At 41.6% G+C, this 20,533-nt stretch overlaps 1 protein-coding gene across 4 annotated transcripts in view; it reads left to right on the plus strand.

Moving 5' to 3' along the window:
* LOC122791658 (branched-chain-amino-acid aminotransferase, cytosolic-like) overlaps window positions 1-20,533 on the plus strand; it is a 661,658-nt gene that overhangs the window by 546,082 nt on the left and 95,043 nt on the right. For all 4 annotated transcript variants that reach the window (XM_044059481.1, XM_044059478.1, XM_044059479.1 and 1 more), the window contains one exon: window positions 17,563-17,703. In XM_044059481.1, the coding sequence (XP_043915416.1) occupies window positions 17,563-17,703 (141 nt within the window). The remainder of the gene's footprint in view (window positions 1-17,562; window positions 17,704-20,533) is intronic.

Genomic DNA, 20,533 nt, shown 5'->3' on the forward strand with positions numbered 1-20,533 from the left:
GCAGGGAGGCACACATTCCTATCCCCTTTGCAGACAAGCCATGACTTTGTGGGACACAGCATTGACTTTTCAAGTTCACCTGCAAGCACAATTCCTGCCAGGAAAAATAAATACTCTAGCAGACGAACTAAGCAGAAACCTCATGGATCCCCACGAGTGGAAACTGGATCCACAAGTCTTCAGCATGATAACAAGGAAATGGGGATGCCCAGACATAGATCTATTTGCCTCCCCTCACAACTGCCAACTACAGAGATTTTGCACAAGGATTTATCACAAGCATGGAAAGTGGACGCCCTATCCTTCAGCTGGAAAAAACTTAACGGTATATGCCTTTCCTCCACTGCCTCTCCTCCCCAAGGTACTCCTAAAGGTCAGGCAAGAGAAGCCAAAAATGATATTGATTGACCCAGACTGGCCACGCCAGCACTGGTACCCAATCCTAAAGAACTTGTCTCAAGGTCCAGTCTGGACATTGCCTCAAACTTCTCACTTACTGACCCAACAAAACAATCAGATCCTGCACAGCCAACTCAGGACCTTAAATCTGGCAGCATGGCGGATAATGTAGCCATTCAGAACACTCCTCTCTCCAAAGCTGTAATGGATGTTATTTTGGAGGCCAGGAGGCCCAGTACCAGAAAATCTTATGCAGAAAAATGGAAGAGATTCTGTGCTTGGAACCAGAAACAAGGAATTGACACGTTTGTAGGAAATATTCCTCAGATTTTACAATACCTAACTGAGATGCTGGACAAAGGCCTATCCTTTTCATCAATTAAGATTCATGCCTCTGCCATTTCAGCCCATTACAATACGGAACCACCTATCTTTTCTCCTCCTTTAATAAGGCAGTACCTCAGAGGGGCCAAAAACATAAGACCTCCAAGGAGAGCACCAGTACCTACATGGGACCTCAATTATGTCTTGGAAAAACTCACACTGCCTCCTTTTGAGCCAGCCTCAACAGCTGATATAAAATTCTTATCCTGGAAAACAGCTCTGCTCCTAGCAATAACCTCTGCAAGACGAGTCTCTGAGTTACAGGCACTCATGGCTGTGGAACCTTTTATCATTTTCCATCCAGACAGGGTTTCCCTGAGGACGAACCCTACATTTATGCCTAAGGTGATGTCCAGTGTGGCCCTTAACCAAACCATTCACTTGCCTACCTTTTATCCAAACCCACAGAACAAGGGTGAGAGACTTCTGCATTCTTTGGACATACACAGACAGCTACGCTTCTACTTGGACAGAACTAAAGCTTTCAGAAAGACTGAGCAACTTTTAGTGGCATATAGTGCAGGATCACAAGGAAAGGCTATCTCAAAACAGACTATTTCAAAATGGATAGGCCATTGCATTCATTTCTGCTACTCACAGCATGACAAATCAGTGCCTTAGGGCATTAGGCCACATTCAACCAGAGCAGCAGCCACTTCAGCAGCCTTCCTCAGGGGAGTACCAACCAAAGAGATCTTTGAGGCTGCAACTTGGAGTTCAGTGCACACTTTCACAAAGCACTACCACTTACCTCTCTACTCTAAATCCAGGGCAGGCTTTGCCACCGCAGTTCTGCAGGGCCTCTTAGCCTCTCCTAATCCTATTTAGCCCAGCCACCCATCCTCAGCTTTGGGATTCAACCCAAGAGTAATGACTGCAACAGTGAAACACGATGAACATAGTACAGTTGTGTACCTACCATAAATGTAGATGTTCGAGTGTATTCACTGTTGCAGTCCAGGTTACCCTCCCACCATCCCCCTTTCTTTTGCTGGGTCTTATCTGTACTACCCTATTCTATACAACCTGTGTGGTATATTTGCTTGTAGGTGAAGGAAATGATTACCTTAGTGCATGCATGTTTATTGGCATCATTTATTTAGCCTACCCTTTTGGGGGCACCTGACATCTGGGACAAGAAAAACTGAAGAAAATGGCGTCGGCTGCATCTTTTATACCCCTGGCGCACTGAAGCCAGGGAAGAGGCAACAGCAACCGACGCCAGACCAAGACTTTGGAATTCATGCCGACTGCGGGTAGCCTGCCAGCAGGATAAGCCAAGAGTAATGACTGCAACAGTGAATACACTCGAACATCTACATTTATGGTAGGTACACAACTGTACTTTACTGGTCTCTCTGTCAAGAAATTCTGAAAGTTAAGAGTTAGTTCTGTGTGCTGGTATTTAAGTGAATGAGCACAACTGTTCGAAGGAGAGGAATGTTCAAGAAATGACATTATGGGACACAAAATGCATTGTGGGAAGGGAAAAAGCTTTGTTGAAAACATCATGCCAGTATCGTGCTATTTTGAGGTGCAGCTTAAAAGTTGCTGCTTATAATGCTGCAGGGGTACTCATGCAATACAAAGCATCAGGATAAAAGTTTTTCAATTTATAACGTTAGTGGTCTTTCAGTACTGTAGTGAGAAAAAGGTGTGTGACTTAAAGATGACACAAGAAGTTTGAAGAGTATGAAACTGTCAAAAGCCGTCTGGCTTCTGTTAAGGCTTAGACGCAGGCTGTATTCTGCACTGCTGTACAAAAATTAGAAAGTTGTTTAAGCACCATCATGATTGTTTTTTTTTTTTTTTTTTTTTTCATTTACATTACTGTCCCTAAAGTTTGTGGCATTATGCCACTCTTGTTAGGTAATGGTGTTATCTTCACTAACCTAGGGAGTAACTGGTACTTGATGGTACTCTGGTAACAACCTGACCTACTTCTGACTCTTGAAGTCGCCTGCATTTTAGACGTAGTTCAGTGACATATGATGCCTTTACGTTCTCTTCAGTCTCACGTTGTGGCTTTGTTAATCAGCAAGTTTACGAGGCCTGCTTTTTCAATACTGTGTACATACTGTGTTTGTTGCTTTCCCAGATGTAACAGACAGCATCATTTATTGTTATTTTATTTAAAACCGTCCACACTTCACTTTTTGTTGCATATTGTGTAAATACTTTTTTGAGACAGTATTTTGCCTATTTTTTGCAGCTTTAGGAAATTATGTGCTGCACATGAAATAGTTCTGTTTACAAACCAGATAAATTTAACTTGGCAAAACGTCAGCTTCCTTTACACCTTACATAGTGTTAAAGTAATATTATCGTAGTACCTTCTAAATACATATCACCTGCACTCCTGAGTGTCTCATCCTTTGGATGAGAATGTAAACTGAGGCCCCATCTGCTTGAGTTGGTGGTAGCGCAAGTTCATAGGTAGGTACTAGGCTATCGGCCCAAGGGCCTACGTAAGCCTAGTCAGCAAGGTTCCATAGCTTACGCCACCCAAGAAAGTTATTTTCCTGTGCTACTGTCCAGCAGAGACACAGAAGTGATCCCCGTGGTGTATTTCCTATTTCCCATCCACTCATCAAGATTTTTCTTGAAGAGTGCTAATGAAGAACTTTGCTTGACATAGATGGGTAGCTTGTTCCAGAGTATAGGAAGTCTCTGGGACAGGAATCTATCCCTCCAGCATGTCCTGTTTATTGTGGTGACAAGGTTTAGGTTCCTAGAGCATGTAGCTCGGAGGGATTGGGATTTCTTTAGGTGTAGCATGTCCAACAGCTCTGGGTTTGACATAGCTTTATATGTTAGGCAGAGATCACCTCGGAGTAGGCGATATGCTAAGGAATAAAGCTAGTGCTTTTTGAGGCAGTCAGTGTAGGGCATTTGTTTGAGGCCAGTAATCCTCTTGGTGAGGTACTTCTGTGGCCTTTCCAGCTGCTGTACATGTCTTGTGAGGTACATTCCAAAAGGGGCATTGTACTCTATAATGGGTCTTATGAGTGATGAGTAGAGGGGAACAATGACCTCTTTTTTTCTGGATGAGAGCCCTTTTATGATGAGGTGTGCCATGTAGAAGGGCTTCCTGACTACTGTGACAATGTGATTATCAAAGGAGAGACTACTGTCCACCTGGGTCCCAAGGTCTCTTATCACACATTCGGTGTTAAGTAGATTGCTGCCTATGCGGTAGTTCATGGGGTACAGAGTTTTTACCAAAGGGGATGACACTACACTTTTTGGCATTGAGCTTGAGGCCATGGCTCTGACACCAGGCATCTGTCTCAGTGAGGCCCTTCTGTAGGATGTCCCCATCATTTGGGGACTTGACTATGGTTCCTAGTTTGCAGTCATCTGCGAACTTCATTAGCCAGAGGCCTTCTGTGTTAGCCTGTACTTCAGAGAAGTAGATACCAAACAGGAGCGGTCCCAGGACAGAACCCTGCTTTGAGGTCAGATTTGGAGTCTGCAACTTTTACAGTGTGGGTTCTGTCAGTGAGCCAGTTGGCAACCCATCTTGTGACGTAGGGATTTATACCGAGTTTAATGAGTTTAGCTATAATTCCAGAATGGGGGATGGTATCGAAAGCCTTAGCGAGGTCAAGATAGGCTGTGTGAACCACCTTACCCTCATCCACGGCTTTGGTGACTGCCTCAAAGAAGTCGATCAGGTTCAGGAGGCATGATCTGCCTTTCACAAACCAGAACTGGGTGGGATCCAGAGTTTAGAGGTTACCAATGTCTTTGTTTATGAGTTCCATGATGATACGTTCCATGGCCTTGCAGACCAGGCTCGTCAGGCTAATAGGTCGATAGTTCCTGGGATCAGTGGTGGCTCCCCCTTTGTGGAGTGGGATAACTGTTGCTGTGCGCCATTCAGTGGGCACAAAGCCTGATGCGAGGCTATTATTGAACATGGTGCTTAAGTGGGGAGACAGTTAGTTCTGAAGTTCGTGTAAAATGCAGCCTGGGATGTTGTCCGGTCCCATGGATGCTGTGTTTTTGGCTTTAGAGAGTGCAGCTTTTACCTGCGTAGTTGTGATTACAGGGACTCTGCATTCTTCCTGTATAGATATGGGCCCTTTAGGGGGTGAGAGGGGGGTAAAGTTAGCAGTGAACCGATCTGCCAAGATGTTGGCAATATCAGTTGGTTCTGTAATTTTCGTGCCTTTGTGCTGTAACTCAGAGCAGGTCTGGGTGTTGCCATCTAGATTCTTGACATAGCTATAGAATGCTTTGTGGTTGTCCTTGGATTTAGTGGCGATTTTGTTTTTGTAGTTAGCTTTGGAGGATCTTATAAGGGATCGCAGCTTCTTATTGAGGCTGACCAGGGAGCTCCTCCACTCATGGGATTTTACTCTCTTTTGCAACAGTTTCTTCCTTCTGTTGTAGAGTTTGTTTATGGCAGAGGACCACCAGATTGGCTTCCTTTTTTTGGAGGCTAGCATCTTGGTTCTGTTTGGGATAGCACGATCCATGCACTCGTGTAAGTGCTTATAGAGTGCATTTGTGTAGGATTCAGCAGATGTAACTGTATTGTCCATCTGCATGGGTGTCATGAAGTGGATATAAAAGATCTTTTGGCACTTACCGAAAAGAGCAAGAGTCCTTTATTTTAAACCAGTATATATACATTATTTACAAGAATACAAAATAAATTATAAACATATTTACAGTACTAAAAAGTAGAAATGAATCTCAACAGAATTACAAATCCCATATTTATCAACCCAAAATCCTTTTTTCAACAACCACTTAATTTTACTTAATATGTTTGGAATAACACAATTACCATTGAACATAATTTCTTTCAGTCTTTGATTCCAAATAATACAAAACATTTTCTTATCTAACTTTTTAACATATTTTCTATCTAAACCTTCATAGCATCCATATTCGATCATGTCCATATTCAATTGTTTATAACCTTGAAATTCATTCAAAATTTTCTTTTCTGTTAATATTTCCCATAAATTTTGAATCGTCTTACAGTTCAGAAAGACATGATCCAAGGTTACTAATTCCCCACAATAAAGGCATGTCCTTTCAGTTATTTTTATATGGCATATTTGCCTTCACAGGTAACTTGTTAACTTCTAATCTCTAACTTTGTCACAACACTGGTGATACTGTATCTAAATTTAAAAATGTAAGTATAATTGGTATAATATATTAATTTTAGCAAGATATTTATATATGTATGTGTCAATATGTTATTTATGAGTGAATGTTTTGTATATATTCATTAATGCGATTTACATATTCTTGAATATGTTTAGAAATAACAAGTAAGTTTAGAAGTTTTTAAAATGTTATATTTTAAGTATTTAGTCTTTTAAATTTTAATTAATGGATAGGTTTGGTAGGCTGGCTGTAACGTGATTAATTAAGTGTCCTATTTAAAGTTTGAAAAGGATGTTTTTTTATGTACTGATGAAGGGTGTGGACCCGAAAGCTTTACAATAAACTGTTTGGTGTGCTAAGTGTTTGTTAACTTCTAATCTCCACAGAAAATCTTGACACTCCTCATTTTTCATACTCCAAACATTTCTTGACTTTATAGCTCTGATTTTTTTCTGTTAAACTACTCCGTGGATTAACATAATAATATTCTGTCATAATATTTTTAAACCATGTTCTTTTCTTATTTTCAATTTTGTCTATATTTAATTTCCACATTTTATTTTTTCTTTATAACTTTTCATCTCTTCATTGCTCCACTCTCTTTCTTTATTCAGTCTTTTTAAATACCATTATTTTTTTATACTTTTCCTTAAACAATTTTCTTATGTAAACACTCTTGTCTCTATTAATCCATTCTAGCACTCTAAATAAATTCAAAGATGCACCATATATTATTGGATTTAATAATCTCAAACCTCTTGTATCCTTATCTACATATAATATTCTCATTTTAAATGGATTTAGTCTAGAACTCCAAATAAATCTCAATATTAATTCAGGAGTCTGCTTTTTCTATATCTTTAAGTAATGTGTATACTCGCCATATAGGCAGTCTTCCCCATCTATAATGAGTTAATGAAGTGGACTTTTTATTGTAAGATGGTCTATATTTACTCCATGTAATGGTCAACTCTCTCAGATCCTCTACATTTTTTATCCATTGTTACTAATAACTTCAGTAGACCCAAAAGTAATTCCTAATATTGAACTTCCACCAAAACCAAAATTAATGCCCTTTATTACTTCCTCAAGCCCCAAATCCTATACTTTTATTACTATTTGAACACATTCCTAAACTTTGGAAACAATCATTTGTTCTAACAATTATTTGTTCCATCATTTTACTATTCTTAGTTACTAGAGTCTAATCATCTGCATACGCTGTAATAACTGAATATTCATTACCCTCATTTTGTATAAAGCTTGCCTCTATCGCCTCATTCAGTTATTCTTGTCACTATACAATTCATAACCATAGCAGATGATGTGCTACTCAAAGGACATCCTTGGTTCAATCCTGTATTCATCTTTATTTCTTCACTTGACCATCCATTTACCAATACTTTGCTGTCACTACTCTTATATACTGACTGAATTACTTTCTGTATCTTTCTACTCGTATTATAATTTTTCAAAATTCCCCAGAATACTTCATTATTTATTGTATCAAAAGCCTTATTTATATATTGCCTATCAATATTTTCCCTTTGTTTCCCGTCTTTATATTATCTGCTATTTCCCTGACTATCGTTAATCTTTCTTGCCATCATCTTCCTTTAATTCGATATACACATAGGTGCACCATCCTCTAACACCTTATTTATCTTATTTTCTATTCGTATTTGTAAAAGCTTCATTAATATCGTGCAATCTGTGTTACGTAAAACCACCGGGCTCCAAATTGTTACCTCCCTCTTTTCTCATTTTTTTTCTATATACATTTCATTAGTCCATCACATATTTGCATGTATCAAGTACCATCCTGTAACCATTCATTCAATATACACACAAATCTTTCTTTTTGCCAAGATTCCATATTCTTATACATTAAAGACCCCATCCCATCTGGTCCAGCAGCTGAATCAGTATTAAATCCAGTTCTGCCAAAGTAATCTATTTATTTATATCTTTATTTATACTTCCATTAAACCTGTTTACATTCCATTCATTATTTCTCTTTAATTCTTGTTTTCTCATTGTCTTTTTAACAAATTGCACTATGATATTCATAATATAGTCATAATCTCATACTGTTCCTTTACCACCAACCTTTTCTCATGTCTCAGGTCTCTAATTATTCCACTATCTTCTTTAACCTTCTTAGCCAAATATGGTGAAACAATGTTGGTGCTGCGGTAACGTTGTCACCTCACAGTTAGACGTTGCCCGTTCGATCCTCAGAGCGTCTTCTGTGTGACGACATGCATGAACGGGCGTTCCTTCGTTGAAGGTTGTGCGTTAGGCCCAACTCTACTGCCAGTCATTAGCGGACCGGAGTTCCGCTGTGGCGACCCCTAACCAGGAAAAAGCCGAAAGACACAAACAAACCTTGAACAAAACCTTTGTTTATACAGTCACTGTCCGTTTCTTTTATAGAATAAACATTTTCATTTCTTTCTAATAATTCGAATGCATTACTCTGTGACACCTGATTTATTTATTTGTTTGTTTATTTAAGGTTTGTTTACCAGGAAAGTCCAACTGGGACAGAGCCCATTTTCAGAGGAGGCCCGGGGAGAAACACTCCAGACACATCTCTTTGGAATGTGGAGGAATCCGGAGCACCAGGAGGAAACCCATGCAAACACAGGGATCACATGCTGACTCAACACAGAAGACACCCCAGCTGAGAATCAAATTGAAGAACCTCTTACTGTGAGGAGACAACACTAACCGGTGCATCACCTCGCTGTTTTTCTTATTGTCTTATTCTCCCATTTTAAGTAGTCTGATGTATATTTTTCTTTAAATATAAACCATCAATGTTCTTCGTGTTTCACTGTTGCAGTCATCACCTGTGGGGTTATCCCTGCTGTGGTAGCCCCCAAATACCAGAGTCAATTTTTTTTTTTTTTACATCGGCTGCCATCGCCTGTAGTCTGACATCAGGTCGTCAGTGCTGTAAAGCAAGGCAGCCGACATCATTACTTCATTCATTCTTGCTGTAGAACCCGTAGCAGAAGCAGTTCGTACGAGTGCCGGTCGGTCGCTACCAGAAGTTGAATTTTAGCTGAAAACATCTTAAGCTAAGTACCCCATTGGGGATCCTTTTTTCTTACACTAACAAATGTCTGAAAAAGTTAACAATTGTCTCGGCCTGTGGAAAGCAGATCCACACCGAGACTTCCATTCTTACTGCGTCACTTGTTTAGGCCCAGACCACGACGTCCCCTGTTGCCGGTTCTGTGCCCTCTTTAATGTGAGAACTATTCGCCGTAGAGCTCTTTTTGTAGACCGTTATTTTCATGTTCCATCTTCGAATTCCGATATGGCATCCGTCAGCCAACAGTCTGTGGATATTCTGAAAAAACGTAGAGATAAAGATAGAGACAGACCACACAAGGGTAAGCCTTCCGACGATGCTACCGCTAAGCAGGTTGTCAGTTCTCCGAAATTCAGTGAGGTGCTTTCGAGCCCCTGATGCCCAATTTGATAGTTATGCAGGCCCCTATCTGAGACCCTTTTGGAGTCCGGTATGCTGCAGAAATCTTCCTTGTCTTCGGCCTTTCACCCTACCAATTCTAGACAAAAAATGACGCCGTCATCGCATCCGACTTCTCAGACAGATCAGACAGATTCTCTCAGGGGCCTAGAAGCCAGGCCACTCCTAGGAAATCTGTTTCTAGCCACCATCTTGCTACTGCTCCACCACCCTAAGCACAAATGCTTAAAATGGCGGAGGATCTCATCTCCCTTATCCGGGGTAGTCAGGCCACTCCTTCTAAAAGGAAGAGGCAACCTTCTCCAGAAATTATGACAGAACAAGATTCTGAGGTATCTGACTATTCAGTTTTTGAGGAGGAAAAGCATTCCTTAACTGTGTATGAGGATTCAGATGCAGAGGACTCCATCCCTTCTGCCTCCCTTCCAGAGGACCATTCCTTTGGTAACATTTCCAATGGGAATCTCAGGACTTACACCTGGCCATCCCCTATTTTAGAAGTGGTGGATGATGTTTCCATGAATCCAGCTTAGCCCTGGATGCCCTTCCTCACAAATACCTATACAGAAATCTGCTGCAGAACCAGAGGTCATTACACAGGGATCTAAAGAGCTAAAGACTAGTCTGCCCAAGATCCTCTCTTTCTGACAAGGACTCCAGAGCTCTGGACAGATGGGGTAAAAAGTATACACCTCTGCAACAGTTGTCAGTTCCATATGTTAAAATATCAACAACACACTTTGGAACTGTTAAAACAGAAGATTGCTGCCTTTCCTGACTGTGCTAATTCAAAAGAGTTAGCAGATTTACTGCACTCTGCTTGTCAAGTGGCCAAACATTCATTACAATGTGGATATGAAGCCCTAGAAGCCTCTAGCAGGGCAGCAGTGTCAGGATCTGTTATTAGGAGACATGCATGGCTGAAGGAACAACCTCAGCCTGATTGTTTGGGAAAAGAAAAAGATGGAAGACAAAAAATCTGTGCAAACAGTAAAAGATTTCTTTCAGGTTCAACCTCCTAGGTTACAGAGAAACAAACAATGGACCACTTCCGTCTCTAAGGCAGGGAGTTCTAAGCCAACCTTCTATTGGCAAACACTCACAATGATTCCCCCCCCCTTCACTCATCTAGGAGGAAGGCTCAAAGACAATTGGCTTTCTGTAACAAAGGACCGATGGGTCTTAAAGATCATTTCTCAGGGATACAAATTCTCTTTCAGCGTACTCCCAATTCCAAGAGGGTACCCAGACTTACCTCCAAATCAGTGGGCAGAGGCATTGAAACAGGTCCAAACTCTCATATCCCAGGGTGCAGTAGAACCTGTCCCCTCAGATCAAACAGGCAAAAGCTTTTATTCCAGACTATTTCTTGTTCCCATCCTGGATCTGTCCAAACTGAACACCTCCCTGGTGGGTCCTAGATTCAAAATGCTAACTGCAGCAGCTGCTGCTGCCTTGGCTAGTGACACTAGACCTAAAAGATGCCTACCTCCACATCCCCATCAGGGAATCGTGCAGAAAATTCCTGCGCTTCAGAGCAGGCTCACAACACTTTCAGTTCTCCGCACTGCCCTTTGGTTTATCTACTAGGAAGATTTTTTTTCTGGGAGCTGTACACACAGCAGCATCCCAATAGGCTTATCCCCAGAAAGCAGAGCTTCCTTGCCTCTCTACTCCTGAGCCCTGGGCATCTGGCTTCCTTCTCATTCCTCTGACCAGGCTTCACGTGAGAAAACTTCAGTGGTATTTAAAGAATCTTTGGTGCTAGCACTCTGTCCCTAGAAACCTCTCTTCCTCTGATCCCATGTATAATGGCCGAGTTTCTCTGGTGGTGGTGGCTTGTGGAAACAATGGCCTGCATTCATCTCTGCATCCAGCCCCCCCATCACCACACGCCCGCTCACCACAGACGCAGCCGGGGTGCTGGGGTGCTCACCTAGCAGGCAGGTCCCACTTGCCCCCTCTCTTCACCCTTGCACATCAACTCTAAAAGAAATGATGGCAGTACAAAAGGCTCTGACATCCTTCAAATCCCCCATCAGGCCAGGGATTCTCCTTATAAAAACAAACACCACAGTAATGTGGTATATCAGCAAACAGGGGGAGACCCACTCTTACACTCTGTGCAGGTTAGCCATTTGCCTCTGGCTTACAGCCATCTCCATGGGTCTACACCTAATTCCCCAATACCTACCAGGGGTCAACAACACCCTGGCATACCACCTAAGCAGAAACTTACTGGACCCCCATGAGTGGCAGTTCCACAGAGAAATCTTTCTGCAAATCACTCAGGAGTGGGGGACTCCAGAAGCAGATCTTTTTGCCTCGCACCTCAACCACCAGCTGCAAAAGTTCTGTACCAGTGAGTATCACCTCCTAGCGTGGAAGGTGGATGGCTTGACCTTCCCCTGGAACTCCCTCTTTGTGTACGAGTTTCCTCCTCTGCCCCTTATTCCCAAGGTACTGATCAAAATAAGGGAGGAGAGACTAAAGGCCTTCCTCATTGCTCCAGATTGGCCCAGACAGCATTGGTACCCCTTACTGCGCAGCCTGACCATGCAGCCCCCCAAGCAGCCTCCCCTAATCTCTGACCTCTTGACCCAGGTGAGGGGGAGAATACTGCACCCAGACTTACAGACTCTCAACCTTTCATCATGACTTATACCTTAAAGGCTAGCAAGGAGTCCCTGTTAAGCAAACAGGTCCTAGACATCATCGCAGAGGCAAGAAGGCCCAGCACCAGTAAATCATACGCAGGGAAATGGAAAAGATTCTGCTCCTGGAACCAGTCTAAAGGGGCCAGTACCTCCCATTCTTCCATCCCTTGTATCTTGGATTACCTAGCCGAGTTGCTCAATAGTGGCCTCTCTTTCTCCTCTATTAAAATCCAGGCCTCAGCCATTTTTGCCCATTATGATTCAGAACCACACCTCTTCTCTGATCCTTTGATTAAGCAATTCCTCAGAGGGGCGTTTAATATCATACCTCCCAGAAGGCCTCCCACACCACCCTGGGACCTGAATTATGTTCTAGAAAAACTAATCTTACCACCTTTCGAACCTGCTGCTTCTACAGAATTGAAATATCTCTCCTGGAAGACTGCCTTCCTACTAGGTATCACCTCAGTCAGAAGGGTCTCAGAACTTCAGGCTCTCATGGCTGTTCAGCCCTTCATCATTTTCCATGCAGACAGGGTCTCCCTGTGGACTAAACCCTCCTCTGTGCCCAAGGTGGTATGTGATGTGACTGTCAATCAGGCCATTCACCTACCCACCTTCTTTCCCAACCCTTAAGACAAGTGGGAAAGAATTCTACACTTGCTAGACGTACACAGACAACTCAGATACTATCTGGACCGTACTAAACCCTTCAGAAAAACAGACCAACTACTTGTCAGCTTTGCCCCTGGGGCAGAGGGGAAGCCCATTTCCAAACAAACCATTTCCAAATGGATATCACACTGTATCCATTTCTGCTACAGATTACATGGGAAGCCCCCCCTTAGGTCTCTCCGTATCCATTCCACTAGGGCAGCCTCCACTTCCACAGCCTTCCTCAGAGGAGTCCCCACCAGGGACATCTTGGAAGCTGCCACCTGGACCTCTGTCTCTACCTTTACAAAGCATTACCACCTACCTCTTTTTTCTAAGTCTAGGGCAGGGTTTGCCTCCGCAGTTCTGCAGGGCCTGCTGACCCATGCCTAGGACTCTAACATATCCTTCCACCCCTCTCCTCAGCTTTGGGAATCCTCCCACAGGTGATGACTGCAACAGTGAAACACGAAGAACATAGTACAGCTGTGTATACTTACCATAAATGTAGATGTTCTAGTGTATTCACTGTTGCAATCCTGGTTTGCCTCCCTCCATCCCCCATATAGCATCTTCCCCTAGGGGGACATAAGCTTCCCACGGTGGCTTTTAGCTACCAGGACTACTTTTCCTTATTCCCTTGTGCTTCTGATGGGTTAGGGCAAGAAAAACTGATGTAATGACGTCGGCTGCTTTGCTTTGTAGCACTCATGACCTGACGTCAGACTACAGGCGATGGCAACCAACGCAAAAAAAAACATTGACTCTGGTATTCAGACCGGCCAAGGGCTACCACAGCAGGATAACCTCACGGGTGATGACTGCAACAATGAATACTCTTGAACATCTACATTTATGGTAAGTGTACACAACTGTGCTTTTTGTCCTGTTCAAATAACAATTTCTCATAGTTAGATGTTCCTTCCACAATTGTATTATATTTTCCTTGCCTTTTTCATACCAATTAATCCTTTATTTTCTACAGTTTCACTCTATATAGCCATATGATCTGAAAATCTTGTCTGAATTTTACTTTATACGGTCAGAAACTACAAAATAATCGATTTCTGATCTATTACCTCTTCTATATGCATATGTATTTGAATTCCATAACCTTAAACCTCCATACCTCATACTTTCTATCATATTTTTCTTATCCGTTTTGACATCCCATTTTATTTTCTTTAGGTCGCAGTTGAAATCTCCTACTATTAGAATGTTGATATCGACTATTACATAATCAAATATTTCTTTCAATAACTTTTCCTTTTCCTTATATGTTACTTGTGCATAAATTGTGATAATCCTAGAAACTTTCCTTTCCCATCTAAAATATGCTAGTGTTAGACTTCCCAATCTACGGTAACATGTAATATAAAAATGCCCGTGTGGTATCGTATCACAACACATGAGCACGTGGCACTTCCTGTGTGTCATATTGTATCCACCCCCTTTCACAAATCTTCTGTTTGTACTCTGTCATTTTTTGTTTAACCCTCTTGCAACTTCTAATACCATGTCCACCTCACAATTATTGCACCATTCCAAAATATCAGTTCTCCTAACCAAACTTGTAATACTGTTAACATTAACTGATAATATTCTTAGATTATTCACCTCTTTTCCTAACCTACATTGAATTGTTTTATCGTTCTACCCATTTCCCGTTTTTAACTTTTATATTCAAATCCTGCGTCTTCCTTTTCTTTTTACTCTTTTTCCTGTAGAATTATTTTTTACAACTTTCCAATCAGTTTCTTTCTCATCACTTACATCTGACTTGAATTCAGGCTGTCTCTGTTTTAATCTATTCACTTCTATGTCTTGTATTTCCGAAACATTTTCAGTTTGAATTTGTATTCTATAAGTTTAATTCCGTACTTTCATCTTAATTTTTCTTTTCCACATTAAGTTCCTCGTCACCCTCTACTTCACCCCCTTAATCTTTCTTCACCTTTGTTAATAGTGCATCTTCTAGCATCATGAGCAAAATCCCCAAACATTTTTTTTATCAGAATTACCCACAAAATGTCCCTCCTTACCACAAAAAAGTCTCTCTTTCCATGCACATTTATCATACTTGAAATATGAACAATTTTATCATTTTCTGTTTCCAAAATAACATTGCATTCCCAAACCCCAATCCATAAACCTCTATTATCAAAACTTTTCATAATACTTTTCACCTTAAAACAAATTTTTTTAAGAAATAATCTTTTACAGTCTCTTTATCAGTCTCTGTATGAAATTGTATATTAACTTTCTTTCGAGTCTGTCAAAAAATGCTCGAATCACATATTTATTCCATGGAAACATCTATTTTTTTTCATTCAAGTCTTCCCAAAAAAGTCTCTAAACTCGTAACTGTTTCAAAAAATAAGCCACAATATGTCTCATTTTTAATCAAAATAAAAGCTCTTACATCTTGAGCGTTTCTACCCAAAGGTGCAACTACTGTGTCTCAAATCTTATACCTGTCCAGTGGGTTCTCCTTTTTGCCCTGTGTATGTACTACCAACTTCTGCTTCTCCACACTCTCTTTCATCTTTTTTCCGTTTTCTTTCTCCGCAAACAAAATCTTTTCCATGCTGCTTTCCTCTTCCTGTCTGATCTGCTCCGTCTCTCCCCATGACAGTTCTTTTCCACTCTCCAGGTCGTTTTCATTGATAAACTGCTGCAGTAAATCATCCCGCAATCCTCCCGACTGGAGCGTTGTAACTGCAGTCTCCTGCGATTGCTGTTCCTCCACTTAAAGCTTCAAACATTTGACTTGAAACAGTGTTGGTGAATCAGTGTACAAGCCCATCATATGATTCTCTTCTTCTCTGGCATTCGCCTCAACTTCTGCAACACTCTCCTCCATGCTTTGCGATGCTCTTCGGGCGCCACTGGGTTGGGAATGGAGTCTACACACATAAGCACGTGTTGGCTGTACAGACCACAAGCATTGTGGCAGCAGGAGGAAGTTCTCTCATGCCCTGGCCAAATTTTCCCTAATAGTATAAATGAAGATCGCATGGGAAAGTGTGAATGTCAAATGAGGACTGCATCGGAAAGTGTGAACGTCAGATGAGGACTGCATTTGAAAGTGTGAACATCAAATGAGGGCTGCATGGGAAAGTGTGAACGTCAGATGAGGACTGCATTTGAAAGTGTGAATATCAAATGAGGGCTGCATGGGAAAGTGTGAACGTCAGATGAGGACTGCATGGGTAAGTGTGAACATCAAATGTTTGACTGATGGACAGTCAAGAAAACGTCTTCAGTGTTTGTTATTGTGTCTTTCGGCTTTTCCCGGTTAGGGGGTCGCCACAGCAGAACTCCGGTCCGCTAATGATTGGCAGTAGATTTTAATGTACTGGCTTGCCGGGCCTAACGCACAACCTTCAACGAAGGAACGCCCATTCACGCATGTCGCTACACAGAAGACGCTCTAACTGAGAATCGAATGGGCAACGTCTAACTGTGAGGCGACAACGCTACCGCAGCACCACCACTGCAGTCTTCAGTGTTTATTACTGTAGATAAATCGCAGTCTTCAGTGTTTGTTATTACTGCAGATAAATCTTAAGCTCGGCTTTGTAAGGGTGTAGTATATTTGATGTATGAGATCTGAAGAATCACACAAGTATGAAAGCACTGATCTCTCTTTTATCCGCTGTTTTTATGTTAAACACCATTAAAGTGTCTGCTTTAGCCATGGTGGTCAGACTGGTTCTTATTTGGTGGATAATTCTTTTTAAGGACTGACCTTTGGCTGCTTGCCTTAGTTTTTTATTCATTATCTTTGATATTGGTGATGTGCGAATGCTAGCCAAAGCTCACAATACCAAATTGTTTCCTATTCCGTCATTTAGCTAATAACAAACTAGAGAGAAATATGTTACATTTTCTTGTATTTTCATTTTTTGTCTTGCAGCATATAGCAAAGTGTTCTTTGTGTTATACAAGTGTTTGAAACTATAGTATACAAGACATACTTTAACAAACTCACATTGCCCAGAACATCAGATTTAAGCTTGGCTAAACAGTGTCGTGTAATAGTCCTCCAGATCCAGGCCTCCAACATCTAACCCACAAGGTCTGACCCATTCAGAATACCTGTAACATGGTCATTAGCAACTCAACGGCCGTTCCTCAGCACTTAAGTGTATTAATTCTGTTTCTTTGACCCTTCTGACCATCTAGCCTCTCACTGCTACCTTCCCTACAATTCCCAGCACTCAAGTTGTTAGTCGATCCTGATTCTGAGCCATCTGGATCTTTCTAAGAGTTCCAGCAGTCTGCACCAGAGAAGCAGCCCACCTCAGATCTTTATTTAGTACTGTGGTTTCTTTGATCATCTACGTAGCACGAGACATCAGTTTTGAAGTAGCCTCCTTATTCTCGTTGATGCCTGTCTTGACTAATTATCTTCTTCATTTACGAAATCATTTTGCCGATTGCACTTTTGATGTTCGTATTTGACTCCTTTTAACTACTTCCAGATTCCTATGTGGAGATTTTAATCTGGTCAGCTGTTTTATGAAACTACTAGGCTCTTTGTACTATGGACTGAAAGTACTTCTTTTCCGTTGTGATGTAAATCCTTTTCCACAAGTAAATGTCCTACACTTTTTTACACCAGCACCTACAAATGATTTACAGTAGTATTTACTGGTGATGTAGGACAGAGCTCCTAACATGTTACTGTATAGGTTTTGGGTAAGTGTTCTGTAAGTTTTACAGGATCTGGGTCTGAACTTGTCTTAAGCTGGATCTGACTTGTAACTGAGCAGATACAGCAAAATTGTATCTTCTCTGTTTTGAGATTTTTTGTTTATCCTTTTTACTCAGGGTGAGTTCAAAGTATCTGAGCGCAAAATCACAATGGGAGAATTGATGACTGCACTGAAAGAGAATCAGATCTTGGAGGTGTTTGGATCTGGTACTGCCTGTGTCGTCTGTCCAGTCAGCAGAATTCTGTACCATGGTCAGGTAAATGTAGTGGGTCATGTATATTCTTGTAAATATGAACTCATAGTCTGTAACAACAGCAGGCTGGTACTCCTTTAAGTTGTGTTTTCAGTTTTGTCATCTTCCAGGTTCATCTTATAGGCTTACTGCTTGGCTTTAATTTTATCATTATTTAAATTTTATTTGTATTATTTGGTGAAAACACAGCATTGGCTTCCAGCAGCAAAATGATGGATGTGTATAGTCATTTAATAAAATGCGAAGGCAGCTGCGTATAGTAGCACATTCCATCTCCTTCCTTAGCCTTCATGTGCCGTTGCTGTATGAGGCAATCATATCTGTTAATGAAGTATGTTTAAGAGAAGTTCATGCCTCCTAGCCTGAAGGAAGCATGTCTGCATCAGGACACTTGCTCTTTCTTTTTAAGGCACTGTGTCCGTATCAATCTGTGTACATTGCAGAGACTGGCGCAGATCCCTTCCAAACCCTTTTGTTTTTTTTTACTGGCTTCATATTGCATTATATCCGAATCTGACATCTGAATATAAACCCCATGTGCTGTCACCGCCTTGTACCCATCACACATCGCTTCGTCTGAACAGCACAGACACTTTCTTCATTTCCAGGTCTCCCTGAAAAGAGAGGGGGGGGATATGATGGGGTTATTTCACATTTGTCTAAATCTGTATGCTGTGAATATTGTTAAAAGTAAGTGATATTTAGCTGTATTGTTTTAAATGTACACAAATTTAGATTGTTTGCTAATAGTATACTCAGATAAAGGTGGAATAGGAAGATATGCTGAGAGAATGCAGTTTTATGCTTAATTTCTTGCATGAATAAATTGTAGGAAAAGGTGCATTGAGTGAGTACAGGACTATGGATTTCAGTCAAATGTCCTGACATTACTTTGGTGGGTCACAACAGTGTGACATATCTGATCACCCCCCCACACACACACACACTCACACACACACACACACACACACACACACACAAACAGACCTAGTTTTGCCAGTACATTGAAACTGCAAAGTACAGTTTTGTACCTACCATAAATGTAGATGTCCGAACTGGATAGCATCTGCAGTCATAACAAGTGGGTTGTCCTGTCGTCAGGCAGCCCTGCAGTCGGCCGGATTCCAAAGTCCGGGTCCGGCTTCGGCTGATGTCGCACTCCACCCGACGTCATCTCTGTTGGTCTTCGGGTATAAAAGCATCAGCCGACGCCATTTTCCTCAGTGTTTCTTGCCCCAGATGCCAGTAGCCCTCTTGCAGGGTAGAATTTGGATAGATGCCAATGTTTCCAAATAGATAGAGGTAAACACAACAATAAGCATATATGTACATATATACAAACAAATACACCATAAAAGACTCCCCCCCAACAGCTAGCTATAGGAGGGTAAACACCCTAGGAGTACCACAGAGGGGAAGGAGGAGGGTAATCCTGACTGCAGATGCTATCCAGTTCGGACATCTACATTTATGGTAGGTACAAAACTGTACTATGTCCTTCATGGATGCATCTGCAGTCATAACAAGTGGGTAGAATACCATAGCCAACTAGGGGAGGAGGTAAAAGGTAGATTATGGTGTGTTTAGGATCCCTTGCAGTACAGCAGTGGCAAACCCTGCTCGGGATCTGGAATAAAGAGGCAAATTATAATGCTTGGCAAATGTATGCACGGAGGTCCAAGTAGCCGCCTCAATAATGTCTTTGGTTGCCACTCCTCGTAAGAAGGCTGTGGTAGTGGCTGTTGCCCTTGTAGAATGAGGTCTTATGTTCTGTGGAATTGGTTTTCCATGGAAGGAGTAACAGTATCGTATGCAATTTCCTATCCATTTGGAGATTGTCTGTTTGGAAATAGCTTTTCCTTCCCTTCCTGTTGCATAGGCTACAAAAGTTGGTCAGTCTTTCTGCTATTTTTGTTCTGTCCAAGTAGTAGCGTAGCTGTCTATGTACATCCAAGGTATGCAGTATTCTTTCCCCTCTGTTTTGTGGGTTGGGAAAGAAGGTAGGTAGGTGGATTGCCTGGTTTAAAGATACTCTGGATACCACCTTAGGTATAAATGTAGGATTAGTCCTCAAGGACACTCTATCTTGGTGGAAGATTAGGAAGGGTTGCACTGCCATTAAGGCCTGTAGTTCTGAAACCCTCCTTGCTGAAGTAATTGCCAGTAGGAAAGCAGTTTTCCATGACAGGTGTTGTAGGTCTGCTGTTGCTGCTGGTTCAAAGGGTGCTAGTGTCAACTTTTCTAGCACAAAGTTTAAGTCCCAAGCTGGTAATGGTGGTTTCCTTGGAGGTTTTACATTCTTGATTCCTCTGAGGAACTGTCTGAGCAAAGGGTGCGACAATACAGGTGGATCAAAGCTGTATTCTGCTGAAATAGCTGATGCATGTATCTTGATGGAGGAGTAGGACAGGCCTGAATGAAGAAGTTCGGCCAGATACTCCAGAATGTTAGGCATATCTATGTTTGACACATCTTTTCCTCTTTCGGTACTCCAAATGACAAACCTTTTCCATTTTCCAGCATAGTTCTTTCTTGTTGAAGGTCTGCGTGCTTCAAGAATAATGTCTTTAACTCTTTGTGAAAGTTCTGGATTAGCTGCTGCTATGTGATGTTTCATGCAGTCAGTTGCAGCGTTTTTAGGTTTGGATGTATGATGCTGTAGTTGTTCTGAGTTAACATCAAAGGCATCAGGGGTATTGTCCACATGTTGTTCCGAGACATGCTCTTCAGTAGTGGGTACCAGTGTTGTCTTGGCCAGTTTGGGGCTATCAGGATTATCCTTGGACGTTCTTCCCTGATTTTTAGTAGTACCTTGTGTATCAAAGGAAGAGGT

Source organism: Protopterus annectens, chromosome 17.part0, assembly GCF_019279795.1.
Source record: "Protopterus annectens isolate FY-2018-M chromosome 17.part0, PAN1.0, whole genome shotgun sequence".
Lineage (NCBI taxonomy): Eukaryota > Metazoa > Chordata > Ceratodontiformes > Protopteridae > Protopterus > Protopterus annectens.